General features: G+C 40.2%; 3 protein-coding genes across 3 annotated transcripts; 2 read left to right on the top strand and 1 right to left on the bottom strand.

The window, feature by feature from the left end:
• The first annotated feature begins 20 nt into the window (after positions 1-20).
• Positions 21-730, top strand: LOC129237645 (uncharacterized). Its single transcript, XM_054872519.1, has 3 exons — positions 21-223; positions 283-316; positions 392-730. The coding sequence occupies exons 1-3, from the start codon at positions 91-93 to the stop codon at positions 717-719; spliced, it is 495 nt and encodes a 164-aa protein (XP_054728494.1). The 5' UTR covers positions 21-90; the 3' UTR covers positions 720-730.
• LOC129237646 (transmembrane protein 242) lies at positions 694-1,532 on the bottom strand. Its single transcript, XM_054872520.1, has 3 exons — positions 1,270-1,532; positions 964-1,202; positions 694-908 (listed from the first exon to the last, which is right to left on the bottom strand). The coding sequence occupies exons 1-3, from the start codon at positions 1,337-1,339 to the stop codon at positions 777-779; spliced, it is 441 nt and encodes a 146-aa protein (XP_054728495.1). The 5' UTR covers positions 1,340-1,532; the 3' UTR covers positions 694-776.
• A 2,590-nt stretch (positions 1,533-4,122) lies between these two features.
• Positions 4,123-12,474, top strand: LOC129236820 (DNA-directed RNA polymerase II subunit RPB1). Its single transcript, XM_054871064.1, has 9 exons — positions 4,123-4,543; positions 6,224-6,748; positions 6,806-7,762; positions 7,828-8,428; positions 8,492-9,231; positions 9,295-9,669; positions 9,734-10,835; positions 10,912-11,100; positions 11,169-12,474. Exons 1-9 carry the CDS (start codon positions 4,466-4,468, stop codon positions 12,269-12,271), a joined length of 5,670 nt encoding a protein of 1,889 aa, XP_054727039.1. The 5' UTR covers positions 4,123-4,465; the 3' UTR covers positions 12,272-12,474.
• Positions 12,475-16,378: the final 3,904 nt, after the last annotated feature.

Genomic DNA, 16,378 nt, shown 5'->3' with positions numbered 1-16,378 from the left:
AAGAGCATTTAAATCTTTTGTGGATATTGTAACAAAATTCAATTTATCTTTATTGTTCACTTTCTATTTGTTGAATTTGTTGATATTAGTATGGCCACGCAGGCTCCAATTTTAACAGATACCGAAGGCGAGACCACGGTGGAGCTGGAGGAGTCTATGGTCAATCCAGCCTCACATGCAACAAACGCCACCAAAAGCATTTTCAATATAACATTAAACGATGGTAAGTAAATCTGTGTGTATGTATGTGGATTGCATGATAATATACGATTTAATATTTAGAGCTGGATCATCAAAGAAGTCTTGAAATCAAAAGGTAAGCGCATAGTGTATTAATACTCTTGGAGTAAGAGTTTGTGTTTGGCAAGCACTAATTAATAACAATTTTCAGTTATGAGATACGCCTCAAGGAGGAAATAAAGCAGTGGAGTACACTTTGGCGCGATTCAATTCAACAACTGAAGAACTTCAAACTAAAATCGCATCCTGTCATTGATATTTCTGTTTTGTCAGCAGATAAACGCGCCTACTTAGAAAAGGCTCCAGATTTACAACGGTTTCTAAGTGATTCAATTGACTTTCGGCAAAAGGCTTATATCTTTCTAGAAAAAGACTATGCTGAATTTCAAGATGTCCAAAATAATATTATAGACGTTTGCGAGCATAACATATTTATTAAAAGGGAAAGCAAAATTTCCGAGAATTTGGCAAATAAATAACGTTTATTTTATATATACAATGTTCATATTTTTTGATTATATACTGATATGACTTCATTATTCTCTACATCCAGAACCCACATATTTCATGAAGTCTGTAAGTGAATCAAATTCTGTACGGCTGGTCGGAGGTGAGTCTTTGGTAATTCTGGGCAATCCTTTGCCCATTGTTGTACGAAATTCTCCCATCTATTTTGTGAAAGCAAAACTATTAAAATCGAATGAATGTATTTCTGTAACTAACATTTTTAGCTCCCGATAATCGCCAAACACCGTAACAAAACGCACCAGTGCCCAGAACAGCGTATAGAGTACCCCATCCTAAAGCACGCAGTGCTAATGCAGAGCCTTCTTCGAGCAATATAGCTGCTTCGCGACCACTTTTATCTATCAATTTATTTTGTGATTGCTTTGCTTTTCCAAGAGTTTTAGAAAATCCAAAGATTGCAGATACACCACCAACCAGTCCAAGAAACGCAGCCGCTATTTCACCGTGGCGTATAGAGGAGAGTAAGAGGTCAAAGTGTTTTGCACATTTTCTGTTTATTACCTCTCAGCTTATATTTGGAGTCTCCTTCGATCCTCGCCGCCTCCGTTGGCAGCGTTGTAGATTCACGCATTACTAAAACAAAAGACTAAAACCTCGTATAAAACAAGAGGTAGATTCGCTTTGCTATAAATCTAAAAATCCTTATTTATTTACACTATCCGTGCAGTATGTTCAGTGAACGCTTTTTATTATGAAACATCCGTCTTGCCATTGATGAATTATTGCATTGCAAAGAGTACCAAGTACCCACAAAATTAGTTCGCTTTTTATTTAAGTAAAAAAATAAAAAGAACACATCGGGGGGAGCTATAACCAATTGGAATGTAAAGCCATATTTTTTTTATTAAATCGGTTATGAATGACTCTTGTAACATACTAATTTTGATAATTTCCTATTTTAAAAAAATGTTAGAGATACTTTAAACAATTTTGAACTTTATTTCTAGATAACTATGATGATTTATTTAAAAATTTAAAGTTTGTACTCAAATACAACACCATGCATTTTTCTGTAAAGCAATTCCGTATAACTTTCATATGTATCGGGTACTTTTTTAGCTGCGCGATAAGAACTATCGATATCCCGAACATGGTTTTACAGCTGAGAATGGCAACAGTGATGACATTTGGTTCAGTAAGGCTTGGCAAGTCATCATGAATTGTTTAACGTCAGAACAAGTCTTCCAAGTTGTGGAAATTTACTTTGAAAAAAATAAATCTGATCGCGAAGTTCATAAAGCACTGGCGCCATCATCGGCCCTTATTTCTATTGAAATGAGGAAGGAGCTGCCGTTACGGTGAATGGCGAGCCTATCGAGCTATGCTGACTGATTTTCGTTTCCAAAAATTAATTAGCTAAACATCGACGACAATTAGTTCCAACAAAATGGCGAAATTTACAATACTGCGCGCTTAACTATCGATTTATTGGACCATGTAACTCGTTGTCACAGCTCACATATGCCGGATATCATATTCAAAAAATAAATTCCATGAAAATATCTACAAGATTATAATAAACAAATATTTCCAACAATATTTCTGTTTTGTATTATCATTCTAAGTTCTCTAACTGTTATAAAAACACCCGATACATGCACAGTTATATTTATTTATATTTGTTGCCAATTTATTGGTGGGTCAAAATCTATAAAAACAATTTAAGGCAGTTCTATTCCAGCGTTGCCAAGATTTGTTCATTTATACCAGTTGCTTCATCGATTCGCCACTTGCTAACGCTTGACGAAAAAAAGATGCCTTATGTAAAATAGTGAGTGTCATACCACTTTTATGAGCTATAAGCATTCTCGCTAGCGGCGAATCTTTCTCTATAACTTTGTTGTTGATTTCACATGCACATTTTTCGCCAAGTGAGTGGAGCAGAGAAATAGCGAGCAGAGAGAGCAGAGAAGTGGCGAATAGCAGAAGCATTATGCATACCAACTTCGCAAAAATTTTAATTATTTTAAACCTTAATCTTATAAAAATCTGTTGTACGAATTTTGCATGTCTAATTACCCGGATATCCCAATACCCAACTTACGAAAAATTAGCAATCCGCTGAATTTAGATTTTTCTGAAAATTTAATTATTATTATAAATTAATTAATATGTACACAAACTCAATGCCTTTATTATTTGATTTTATAATAATAAATGTACAGAAACGAAAACAGCAAGAAAAGCGAAATACAATGAATTGTTATAGTAATAATTAATTGTTCTAGAATTAGGAGAATGAGCTCGGCCAAACACCCAAAAAAGGTGTACGCGCCAATTATATATATATTATATATAATTTTTGGAAAACTAAAAGTACGTTCACATATGCGGCAATCACCAATAAATCCTCCAAATTAATCTACCCGTTTACATATGGCAGATTACCTGCAAAACTGACAATCAGCTGTCAATACTGTTGCGAAAGGTTTTTCGTCATAGAAACTATTCTGGCGGAATATTTCGGTGTCTTGTTTGTTTAATTATTATTAACGGTATGAAGAAAAGACAAAGAGAAGGAATAGCTAATTTAATTGCGCAATGGGCTGCTAATAATAAACAGTTGGAGGGAATCCGAAAACGACGATTACTGAAGTTTCAAAAAATTATGGCGGCAATACCCATTCGATATTACATATTATAATAAGTAATAAGAGGACGAAGCGTTTATGGACACACGCTTTTTTTCTGTTATATGAATGCGTAGTTAATAATACCTAAAAAACATTTTATTAGAATTATGTCTACAAACCTGTTTTCCATTTTATTTAATTTTTACTTTGACGTTTTTCTGTACACCCGTAAAAATAAAAACAGAGAAAACACAGGGTTGTATGTCAAAAAGTAAGGTTATTATCTAGGATTATTTTATAGTCTCTGATTTTGGGAGAGAAATTTTGTATAGGAAATTTCGCTTTTTAATTAAGGATTGGGAGTTAAGCACGAAAAAGTAGATTATCTACTTACATATATGCGAACGTATTATAACCGAATTATAAACTCTAAATATTGTTTCGTATTTTTACCGGTAGTTATTGAAGTTTATGTTTATTGTATTTTGTATGAACAAATGAAATACAAAAAAATACCGTCTTTTTACAGAAACGCAATGAAGTTTATGAATTGGAAGAAAAAACATATTACGATTCCTATATATTACAGAATGCGAAGTATAATCAGCTTTAAATTTTCTGTAGTTTTTAGAAGTTGTGCAAAGTCGCGACAGTAAATTCGTCGTGAATTCGTTTGCGAGAAAAAACATTGAGAACCACTGAGATGTTTGAACAATCGGAACTATCGACCGAAACATATCGTACTCGTCCGTCACTAAAAACACTCGCTTCTCTTCGCCGCGGAAAAAAGTCATTCTTTTAAGCGTGCTTCGATTTTATTATTTTAAAGTGGTATAAATTCTGCACAAATATAAACAAAAAGTATATAAAACTGAAGCTAAAGTGTTGCGACACTTGTGCGCATAGTTTTTTGGCCAGCGCATAGGGAAATTGAACATTTTATGTGGGTTTGAAAAATTTGCAAATTTCACCAGAAAAAACTGCGACGTCGATAACGAACGCCGATAGTAGAAAAGACGCATCGGGTCGAGTGCGGAGGAGTCGGAGACTCCAGTTTTTTGTGGAGCGCTCGTATTTTGTTTTAACAAGTTTTTTTACGTAAAAGGGGGAATTTATTTATAAAAATGTCTACAAACGATTCTAAGGCGCCTTTGCGCCAAGTGAAACGTGTGCAGTTTGGCATTTTATCACCTGATGAAATTGTGAGTATCTCATTTCCTAGTTTTTTGTACTCTCTACTTCTCTGAATTTGGAACAGGTATCGCAAAACGCGGGTTTAACAGTTTTGCCCCGGCTCAATCTACGTTTTGTTACTGCTTGTCCTCAAGAGCAATAGTAAAAAAATGTAAATGCTGTCTGTAGCTGGAGTAGTAGTAGTTTACAGAACTTGGAATCGGCCGGAGCGCAACTTGCAAAATTATTCATGATTACTCCAACCACCGCTACTGCCCTCGTTTCGGTTACCCTGCTACTACCCCATAGCAGCTAATTGGGCACTGTTCCTTTTTGTTTTGTTGGATGCATTTTTATGCGTTTTTGCGATGCAACATTGAAAATATAACGGACAAATTATGCAGACTAGGTTGTAGGTATGGTTGAATACAACTTACAATTATGTTTTTGATAGTTTTTAAAAGTCTCCACATTTTATGTTAAAAAATTTCTATGTATAACGGACTAATCTAAAAGATATCTTAACTTTTTTAACGATTTATTAAATTATATGTGTCTACAATTGGGAATATGGCCCTATATTATATTCTACGTCAAATCATACAATCACGCAATCTAACAAAGGCTTTTTTGAATATTTTTGAGTATAAGCTATTAAATATTGAGCAAGCAGCAACAGCAAACAAGTTGGGTATTTCCAGGAATATAACAAGTGTTAGATATTTACTTCAAACAAAGGCAGATACAAAAGTACAGATAGACGACAGAAATCTAAATTGTAGTTGCTTTGGTTTCGCTCGCCGATAATTCAATGGCTTTTCACCTTTTTCCATTTTCGCGAATTTTAGCAGGTAGGCGAGTGATAATGCGACAACAACAAAGGATTGAAACTCCTGAAAATACAGGCAAGCGACATACAGGAAAACCCAAAGAAATGCGTGGTGTTTACAAATAATGAGGTAATTAGAGCAGCTGTTACCCGCGCCAAATATACAAAAATGGGAAAAGGTTCAAGATCATTGAATAATCGGCGAGAAAAAATATAACCATAAAAATTTAGATTTCTGTTGTCTGTCCGTACTTTTGTGTTTCAAAAGAGTGCCCTTGTTTGAAGTTAATATGAATTACTTACTGTTTTAATTTGCATACATTTACATATGATATATGATTTGTCGTATAATGTATATTAATATAGCGCCATATTCAGTTACGTATGGCATTTCTTTAACATAAAATGTGGACACTTTTGAGAACTGTAAAAAACATAATTTGTCAGTCATATTTTCAATGTGGCATCGCAAAAACACTTACAAAATGCACCCAACAAAACAAAAACGAACAGTGTTCAAATAGTAGCTATGGGAGTAGTAGCAAAGCAACGGAAGTGAGTGCAGTAGCGGTAGCTAGAGTAATCATGAATAATTTCGCAAGTAGCGCTTCGGCCGATTCCAAGTTCTTTATTTCAACTCCAACTACATCATCACTTAATTATTTTTTTCACTATTGCTCTGAGCGACTAACAGTAACAAAACGTAGCTTGAAGCGAAGCAAAACTGTTGTTCCCGCGTTTTGCGCTACCTGCCCCACTACTCAACTGTGCAAGCTCAGAGATGTAGCGAGAGCAGAGCAATGTTTTTATTGATATTGCTTAGAAATAAGTAAATATTGTAATTTATATTGATGCCAATATTACTTTCCAAAAAATTTAGCGTCGTATGTCCGTCACAGAGGGTGGCGTGCAGTTTGCTGAGACAATGGAAGGTGGCCGACCCAAGCTGGGTGGTTTAATGGACCCACGCCAAGGTGTAATCGACAGAACATCTCGTTGCCAAACGTGTGCCGGCAATATGACCGAATGCCCCGGACATTTTGGACACATTGATCTAGCAAAACCAGTTTTTCACATCGGTTTCATTACAAAGACTATAAAAATATTGCGATGCGTATGTTTTTACTGCTCGAAAATGTTAGTATCGCCTCAAAATCCTAAAATTAAAGAGATTGTAATGAAGTCAAAAGGACAGCCACGCAAGCGTCTTGCATATGTATACGATTTATGTAAGGGTAAAACAGTGTGCGAAGGCGGCGAAGATATGGACATGGCAAAAGATGGTCAGCAAGCCGATCCCAATAAAAAACAAGGGCATGGCGGTTGCGGTCATTATCAACCATCACTTAGACGTAGTGGGCTAGAATTAACCGCCGAGTGGAAGCATGTAAATGAGGACTCTCAGGTAACAAAACATAAAATACAAAATTGGTAAATGCCACTAATTAAATTATATTTACAGGAAAAGAAAATTATAGTTTCTGCGGAGCGTGTTTGGGAAATTTTGAAACATATAACCGATGAAGAGTGTTTTATTCTTGGTATGGATCCTAAATATGCACGCCCAGATTGGATGATTGTCACAGTGCTGCCTGTCCCACCATTGGCGGTGCGTCCGGCTGTCGTTATGTTTGGGGCAGCTAAGAATCAGGATGATTTAACGCACAAGCTGGCTGATATAATTAAAGCCAACAATGAATTAAAGAAGAACGAAGGCACAGGCGCTGCAGCGCATGTTATTCAAGAGAATATAAAAATGTTGCAATTCCATGTTGCTACTTTAGTAGACAACGATATGCCTGGCATGCCGCGTGCTATGCAAAAATCTGGAAAACCGCTAAAAGCGATTAAGGCGCGTTTGAAGGGCAAAGAAGGTCGTATTCGTGGTAATTTGATGGGTAAACGTGTCGACTTTTCCGCTCGTACTGTCATCACACCTGACCCCAACTTGCGTATCGATCAAGTTGGTGTGCCGCGATCCATTGCGCAAAACTTAACATTTCCAGAATTGGTTACACCTTTCAATATTGATCGTATGCAGGAATTAGTGCGACGTGGCAATTCACAATATCCCGGCGCAAAATATATTGTGCGTGACAATGGCGAACGTATAGACTTGCGTTTCCATCCAAAACCATCCGATTTGCATTTGCAATGTGGCTACAAGGTGGAGAGACATTTACGTGATGATGATTTGGTTATCTTCAATCGTCAGCCAACCTTGCACAAAATGAGTATGATGGGGCATCGTGTCAAGGTGTTGCCTTGGTCCACATTCCGTATGAATTTATCTTGTACTTCTCCCTACAACGCCGATTTTGACGGCGACGAAATGAACTTGCACGTACCACAATCTATGGAAACCCGTGCTGAGGTTGAGAATATACATATAACACCACGCCAGATTATCACACCGCAGGTTTTTATTTCTATTCAAACGATTTCCGAAGAAAAAAAATCCGTATAACATTCTTTACATTTTAGGCTAACAAACCCGTCATGGGTATTGTGCAGGATACACTGACTGCTGTACGTAAAATGACCAAACGTGACGTATTTATCACTCGTGAGCAAATGATGAACTTACTCATGTTCTTACCAACTTGGGACGGCAAAGTGCCACAGCCCTGTATTTTGAAACCACGTCCTCTATGGACGGGCAAACAACTGTTCTCATTAATTATTCCTGGCAATGTAAACATGATACGAACACATTCTACCCATCCTGACGATGAGGACGATGGGCCCTACAAATGGATCTCACCGGGTGACACTAAGGTCATGGTAGAACATGGTGAATTGATAATGGGAATTTTGTGTAAAAAGACGCTGGGTACTTCCGCCGGTTCACTGCTGCATATTTGTTTCTTGGAGTTGGGTCATGAAATTGCTGGCCGTTTTTACGGTAATATTCAGACTGTAATTAACAATTGGCTGTTGTTGGAAGGTCACAGCATTGGTATTGGAGATACCATTGCTGATCCTCAGACCTATAATGAAATTCAGATGGCCATCAAGAAGGCTAAAGACGATGTCATAAACGTTATTCAAAAAGCGCACAACATGGAGCTTGAGCCAACACCCGGTAATTATTTTTTATGTGCTTTGCATACTAGTTTCCATATGCTGAGTTATATATTGCTTACAGGTAATACATTGCGTCAGACTTTCGAAAATCAAGTGAATCGTATTCTAAACGATGCTCGTGACAAGACTGGTGGCTCTGCAAAGAAATCTTTAACTGAATACAATAACTTAAAGGCTATGGTGGTGTCCGGTTCAAAGGGTTCCAACATTAATATCTCACAGGTTATTGCTTGTGTGGGTCAACAGAACGTCGAGGGCAAACGTATACCATACGGTTTCCGCAAACGAACATTGCCACATTTCATTAAAGACGATTACGGTCCTGAGTCACGTGGCTTCGTTGAAAATTCATATCTTGCCGGTTTAACTCCTTCTGAATTCTATTTCCACGCTATGGGTGGTCGTGAAGGTCTTATCGATACTGCTGTGAAAACTGCTGAAACTGGCTATATTCAACGTCGTCTAATAAAGGCTATGGAGTCTGTTATGGTTAACTACGACGGCACAGTACGTAACTCAGTGGGCCAACTGATTCAGTTGCGTTACGGCGAAGACGGTTTGGCTGGTGAAACGGTAGAATTTCAAAATCTGCCAACTGTCAAATTGTCCAATAAGGCATTCGAGAAAAGATTCAGGTTTGACTGGTCCAATGAACGTTATATGCGTAAAGTTTTCACAGATGATGTGATTAAAGAGCTGAGTGAGAGTGGCAATGCGCTGCCTGAATTGGAAATCGAATGGGATCAATTGTGTCACGATCGTCAGGCCTTGCGTGAAATTTTCCCCAACGGTGATTCAAAGGTAAAAGGCTCAATTTTTTTTTAATTATACAATTATATTAATACCTCATATTTTTTTCTTTAGGTCGTATTGCCGTGCAATTTGCAGCGTATGATTTGGAATGTGCAGAAAATTTTCCATATCAACAAGCGCATGCCAACAGATCTCTCGCCATTGCGTGTTATCAATGGTGTGCGCGATTTACTTCAGCGTTGTGTCATTGTGGTGGGCAATGATCGTCTCTCCAAGCAGGCCAATGAGAACGCCACGCTGCTGTTTCAATGTTTGGTGCGTTCTACGCTTTGTACGAAATATGTAGCCGAAGAGTTCCGTTTGTCAACTGAAGCTTTCGAGTGGTTGATTGGTGAAATTGAAACGCGTTTCCAGCAAGCACAGGCAAATCCCGGCGAGATGGTAGGCGCCTTGGCTGCACAGAGTTTGGGCGAACCTGCTACACAGGTAAGACGACGCACGGGATTGTTTGAGAAGGTCTATTAATATACAAATTATTTGAATTTTATAGATGACACTGAACACTTTCCATTTTGCTGGTGTGTCATCGAAGAACGTAACATTGGGTGTGCCGCGTTTAAAGGAAATTATCAACATTTCCAAGAAACCAAAGGCGCCTTCACTAACTGTATTCCTCACGGGTGGCGCAGCTCGCGATGCTGAAAAGGCAAAGAACGTATTGTGCCGCTTGGAACACACCACATTGCGCAAGGTAACCGCCAATACGGCAATTTACTATGATCCCGATCCACAAAGAACAGTCATATCGGAGGATCAAGAATTCGTTAACGTCTACTATGAGATGCCCGATTTCGATCCGACGCGCATTTCACCATGGTTGCTGCGTATTGAATTGGATCGCAAACGTATGACTGATAAAAAATTGACTATGGAACAAATTGCAGAAAAAATTAATGCCGGCTTTGGTGACGATTTGAATTGTATTTTCAATGATGATAACGCTGACAAATTGGTGCTTCGCATACGTATCATGAATAACGAGGAAACTAAGTTCCAAGACGAAGATGAAGCTGTCGACAAGATGGAGGACGATATGTTCTTACGTTGCATCGAAGCGAATATGCTTTCTGACATGACACTGCAGGGCATCGAAGCCATTGGCAAAGTGTATATGCATTTGCCGCAAACGGACAGCAAAAAACGTATAGTCATTACTGAGACAGGTGAATTTAAGGCCATTGGCGAATGGTTATTGGAAACGGACGGTACTTCTATGATGAAAGTGTTGTCTGAACGCGATGTGGATCCGGTGCGTACATCGTCTAATGACATTTGTGAAATTTTCCAAGTGTTGGGCATTGAAGCTGTACGTAAATCCGTTGAAAAGGAAATGAATGCTGTGCTGCAGTTCTATGGCTTGTACGTGAACTATCGTCATTTGGCCTTGTTGTGTGACGTAATGACGGCTAAGGGCCATTTGATGGCCATTACGCGTCACGGAATCAATAGACAGGATACTGGCGCACTTATGCGTTGCTCATTCGAAGAAACAGTTGACGTGTTGATGGATGCTGCTGCGCATGCAGAAACTGATCCTATGAGAGGTGTGTCCGAGAACATTATTATGGGCCAGCTGCCCCGTATGGGCACGGGTAAGTACAAAAAATATGCCATGATAGTTGTGAAAATAGATTACTCAAAATATTTTTTGTAAATTGCTATGTTTAGGTTGCTTCGATTTGTTGCTGGACGCCGAAAAGTGCCGCTATGGCATCGAAATCCCTAGCACATTGGGCGCGAGCATGATAGGCGGTTCGGCGATGTTCTTCGGTGCGGGCGCTACGCCGAGCATGACGCCACCAATGACTCCATGGGTGCAATGTGGCACTCCACGTTATTTCTCACCATCTGGACAAAGTATGTATTATACGAATATATATTGACTATTTTTTATATATTATAATATATTACATATTTACTTCTAGTGAGCGGCATGACACCTGGTGGTCCCAGTTTTTCACCATCAGCTGCTTCTGATGCATCGGGCATGTCACCTAGCTGGTCGCCTGCCCATCCCGGCTCTTCCCCTAGCTCACCTGGTCCGTCGATGTCACCATATTTGCCGCCTTCGCCCAGTGTTTCCCCATCGTATTCGCCTACAAGTCCGAATTATACTGCTTCGTCACCGGGTGCTGCTTCACCGAACTACTCGCCCGCTAGTCCCAATTATTCACCGACGAGTCCGCTCTACCCCGCCACGAGTCCACGTTACTCAACTACACCGAATTTCGCACCGCAATCGACTGGCTACTCGCCATCAAACAGCGGCTATTCTCCCACATCCCCCGTTTATTCGCCTACTTCAAACTTTCAATCGTCTAGTCCGTCGTTTTCGGGCAGTGGCACAAACATGTATTCACCTGGCAGTGCCTATTCACCAACTTCATCCAACTATTCACCAAATTCGCCGAGTTATTCACCAACATCACCATCTTACTCACCGTCGAGTCCATCGTACTCGCCAACTTCACCGGGCTATTCGCCAACTTCTCCTTCGTATTCGCCGTCGTCACAACACTATACTCCAGTTACACCATCGTATTCCCCAAGTTCTCCTACCTATTCGGCTTCCCCAAATTATTCACCCGCATCGCCTGCATACTCGCAAACGGGTGTCAAATATTCGCCTACATCACCAACTTATTCACCACCTTCTCCATCATACGACGGCTCCCCTGGATCGCCGCAATATCCGCCCGGTTCGCCCCAGTCTTCACCGGCATCGCCGAAGTACTCACCAACATCGCCACTTTATTCGCCCAGCTCGCCCCAACATTCACCGGCCAATCAATACAGTCCAACTGGATCCAGCTACTCGGCAACAAGTCCACGCTATTCGCCCAATATGTCGATCTACTCGCCCAGTAGCACTAAATATTCACCAACATCGCCAACATATACGCCTACGGCGCGGAATTACTCGCCAACATCGCCAATGTATTCACCAACCGCGCCCTCACAAGGCTACAGTCCGACCAGTCCAGCATATTCACCGAGTAGTCCCACATTCGAGGAGAGTGACGATTAATTGTTTGACTAACACATTTGACCGGTTGCAGAAGTTTGTCCAACGCGGTGTTGCTATTGGAATACTTTATTTAATAACCATACGAAAATATTTGTATAGCATTTAAGATTTATTGTTCAATTTCAATGTATGTATAATATAATTATATATGTATTGCAGTCATTTGTAGTAAAGCGTAAATTTGAGAGAGCTCATGCACCGCATTTGATGTTTTTTTTCCTTTCGAATAGTGATGCTAAGCTGCACCCATTTTTAGTGTTGATTATCTGGGTTAGAGCTGCCGCTTGGGGGCAAGAAGTTTTTGGAAGTTTGTCGTATTTGCCAAAGCAGTATTTTAGGGTTTGTCTGCGTGGCCTGGATGGATGGATTTGGAGACCAATTGATAACGGCTGGGGCAGCAATATTGCCTTTGGCATGATTCGAACCAAAAAAAAATAGAGATGAACCAACTAAAGTAACAACCCGGCACTGCAACAAATATACAAGCAATTAATTTTGAACAACAAAAAAAAATTTTGCTGTATAACTGGAAATAGCGGTAGCAGGTGTGACCATTTCCATGACAGCCGGTTCTACGTACCGGAATGACTCGGTGGGCTTTCCAGACCAAGGGCTGTCGCCATATTAAACTCACCCTTTCTAGTGCGCTGAACATCGCCCGTCCTCTATCGTCAATGGAGGAGCTCCATGCAGCAAGGCTGCTCCCACTACTTCTTAGGGCTGGCATTGAGCCGATAACCCGAAGTTTATTTCTGCTGCGTTCGTCAAAGACGGCTCCACCTAAACTCTACTCTCAAAAACTCTCTTGTGTGAACCGATACGTGAGAGCTCGCATTGTTATCAGTCGCTTCTACGTTACCGAAACGACCCGGATTTATATGCGGCCAAGGACTGTCACTCCAGCAGCATTCCCCGTTATGTAAGTATGGGGAATGTTTATGCTACTACAACAGCTCGCATTGTCTTGGTGAAGGATGATTCGTGCGTCTTGATGTTGTTTCACAAATGTAGGGACCTACAGTTTTAAGCCGACCCGAGCAGCAAATGTTTTTTTTTGTGAGGCAGAAATACACTCGGCGGTGTGCCATTGCCTGCCGAGGGGCGACCGCTATTAGAAAAAACTTTTTCTTCATTTTTGGTGTTTCACGGAGATTCGAACCTACGTTCCGAATGGTAGTCACGCAACAACCCATTCGGCTACGGGGGCCGTCTTCGGCTATTAATTTTCCTTAATTCTCCGAAACCTTTTGGCAAACAAATGGTTGTGCACCACTCAGAATTGACTGTTTTAAGTTTCACTAGTGGAACAGTTGAGACATGACCAAATTATCTGAAAAAAACTGGCGACCATTTGCTTCTAGGTGCTTCTTCCGCGAACAAATTCTGTTGGATTAAGCTCGCCTCAACCGCTGCCCATACCCAACCGGTGTGTGTCCGGCTCATATGCATAGATCCAAGATTGGCCACCTGTTACGATGTCATGGACGTGCTTTTAACCACCGACACGGACTTTTTTTGGCAAAAGTCCCAGGACAATCGGTTCTACATTACCGAAACGACCCGGATTTATATCCGACCAAGGACTGTCACTCCAGTACGGCAGCCCTCCCCGGTCATGTATTATATATATATGTCCATATATATTTTCCCATAGTTCCTAGGCCAAACATAGGGGCTCAATAAGCAAGTTATAATTTCGTTTGTTTAGCGCCAGATATTTAATTTGACTCCAGGAACGGCATGCTCTGTACGCCTCTGCTGCTACTTGTCGCCTCCATGAGTTGGCCAGTCTCCCGTACCTACGCATTCCTTGGGGATTCCAGTCTAGCGCTGTACTTGCGATGGCATCCCGTGGTTTGCGCTATGTGTGTCCGATCCATTTCCACTTGCGACGCATAATTTCTATGTGAACTGGTGTTTGCCCGGTAGCCGCCCAAAGATCATCGTTGCTTATAAAGGGTGGTTAAATTTCAAGGGCCGATGTTGAATGTGAACCACACCTAAACGCCAAGTTCTTTTCTGCACTTCATTTGACACTTTTCAATTTCAGACTAATTCAATTTGAACCATGGAAAGATACACAATCGAGCAACGCTTTAAAGTTATTCAGGCTTATTAATATATGAAAACGGGCGTTCAAATCAAAATGCATATCAAAGAAAATCATCTTCAGTGATGAGGCACCTTTTCACCTCAGTGGATTCGTCAAAAAGCAGAATTGCCGCATTTAGGCGAATGATAATCCAAGAGTGATTCCCGAAAAACCAATACACCCACAAAGAGCGACTGTTTGGTGCGTTTTATGGGCCGGTGGCATCATTGGGCCGTATTTTTTCCAAAATGAGGTCGGTCAGGCAGTTACTGTGAATAGTGTTCACTATCGTGAGATGATAAAGAACTTTTAATGGCCCGAATTGGAAGATATGGATGTGGACGATATGTGGTTTCAACAGGACGGTGCCACTTGTCACACAGCTAACGAAACAATGGCTCTTTTGCGTGAAAAATTTGATGGCCGAATAATTTCACGTCGCGGCGATGTCAATTGGTCGCCAAGATCATGTGATTTGACACCGTTGGACTTCTTTCTTTAAGGTTATTTGAAAGAAAAGGTGTACGTCGATAAGTTAGCAACAATTCAAGAGATAAAGAATGAGATAATTCGGCACATTAACGGCATAGAACCTCAATTATGCCTCAGCGTCATCAAAAATTTGGACCATCGGATGAAGGTGTGCCGCCGAGGCCACGACGGCCATTTGACCGATATTTCGTTCCATACGTAATTGAGCTATACCAATATTATCATAATAAAGAGAAATTATAATAATTTCTTTAAAAAATTCTATTTTATTCAAAATCAACACCGGCCCTTGAAACTTAACCACCCTTTAATATCAGGCTTTATAAATTATCAGCTTTAGGAAGGATTGCAATGATTGTGATATGCTTGTTGTTAAGTTCCATGTTTCACATCCATTACACGTTGGCTTCAAATAATTTCAGTTTTGTGTGCTTGGAGATGTGGGTTGATCTCCACACCTTGTCTGGCATGCCACGCGTCCCTTAGATATTCGATTGCGTATGTCAGTTGTTGATCCGCCGTTTTTTGAAATTATGCTCCCAAGGTAGCAAATTGCAACTACACCTTCAAGCGGCGTGTCGGCAATTTGATGGGCGTGCGTTTCGGTGGTGTTAATCCGCATTACTTTGGTCTTTGCTATGTTAATGTTTAGTAAACAAATGTCGTCCACATAGTCCAGGCCTTCAAGCCGGCCGGATAAACCCCAGGAAATGCCCGGTCACGCTTGTCGCATTGCTAGGTCCAGGACTAGGTTGACCAAGAGTGGAGATAATACACATTTTTGCCTAACACCGGGTAGTCCCTTAGAGCCCGTTCATGTATGGCGAATGTTTATGCTGCAATAACAACAACAACAAGCTTTTCTTTGGGCAATCGTCAAACTATATTCTTGTTCGCTATTTTCGATATTTCTCTGATGTTTTTGACTTTTTGGACAATGGAGTTTAAGAATTGGATTTTGATGAATAAGTTAGTGGAAGTGAAAGTAATTTATTGAAACTTTGTATTTATAGTTTATTGACTTATTTGTTTAATTACACTTGGAATATGCATTAGAAAATTAGGTGCAAGTTTTGCTATCGGTATTTTTGAGATCTTAATTAAATTGTACGTACCAAATATTTACATACATATGAGTATATATTTATGCATATATATGAACGACTTTATTCGAAAGATCCTTATTTTATTCTAAAACATTTTCATCTTGGTTGCCGTACCATTACCATATTTCGTCAATCCAAAACTTTGGTCTCAACTCATGAATGGCTAAGACCGTACTATGGCTAATTCAGAATGGCTAATTCTGAAGTGCTTAGGTAGGTAGGTAGGTGAAATGGTTGAAGTGCTGGTCTGGCACTCCTCAAGTGGCAGTAAAGCGCCGTTTTGGGCCAAAGGGTTTTCGAAATACCACATGAAGAAATGGAGCTCCATCTTTTCTGCGCTTTCCTGAGAAATAATTTGTTCCCCCTTTAACAACTGTCAGGGGGATGCCGATGACCGGGTAGGACGTCTCTGAGGCC

This window comes from Anastrepha obliqua, chromosome 2 (genome assembly GCF_027943255.1).
Source record: "Anastrepha obliqua isolate idAnaObli1 chromosome 2, idAnaObli1_1.0, whole genome shotgun sequence".
NCBI lineage: Eukaryota > Metazoa > Arthropoda > Insecta > Diptera > Tephritidae > Anastrepha > Anastrepha obliqua.
This window is presented reverse-complemented; position numbering and strand designations above follow the sequence as displayed.

Coding starts and splice junctions, on each gene's coding strand:
- LOC129237645 (XM_054872519.1), top strand. CDS start 91: ATGGCCACGCAGGCTCCAATTTTAACAGATACCGAAGGCGAGACCACG. Junction 224..282: donor CAATATAACATTAAACGATG/GTAAGTAAATCT, acceptor TTTAATATTTAG/AGCTGGATCATCAAAGAAGT. Junction 317..391: donor AGAAGTCTTGAAATCAAAAG/GTAAGCGCATAG, acceptor AACAATTTTCAG/TTATGAGATACGCCTCAAGG.
- LOC129236820 (XM_054871064.1), top strand. CDS start 4,466: ATGTCTACAAACGATTCTAAGGCGCCTTTGCGCCAAGTGAAACGTGTG. Junction 8,429..8,491: donor GGAGCTTGAGCCAACACCCG/GTAATTATTTTT, acceptor TATTGCTTACAG/GTAATACATTGCGTCAGACT. Junction 9,670..9,733: donor TGGGCGAACCTGCTACACAG/GTAAGACGACGC, acceptor TGAATTTTATAG/ATGACACTGAACACTTTCCA.
- LOC129237646 (XM_054872520.1), bottom strand. CDS start 1,339: ATGCGTGAATCTACAACGCTGCCAACGGAGGCGGCGAGGATCGAAGGA. Junction 1,203..1,269: donor CTCCAAATATAAGCTGAGAG/GTAATAAACAGA, acceptor ACGGTGAAATAG/CGGCTGCGTTTCTTGGACTG. Junction 909..963: donor GATTATCGGGAGCTAAAAAT/GTTAGTTACAGA, acceptor TTCACAAAATAG/ATGGGAGAATTTCGTACAAC.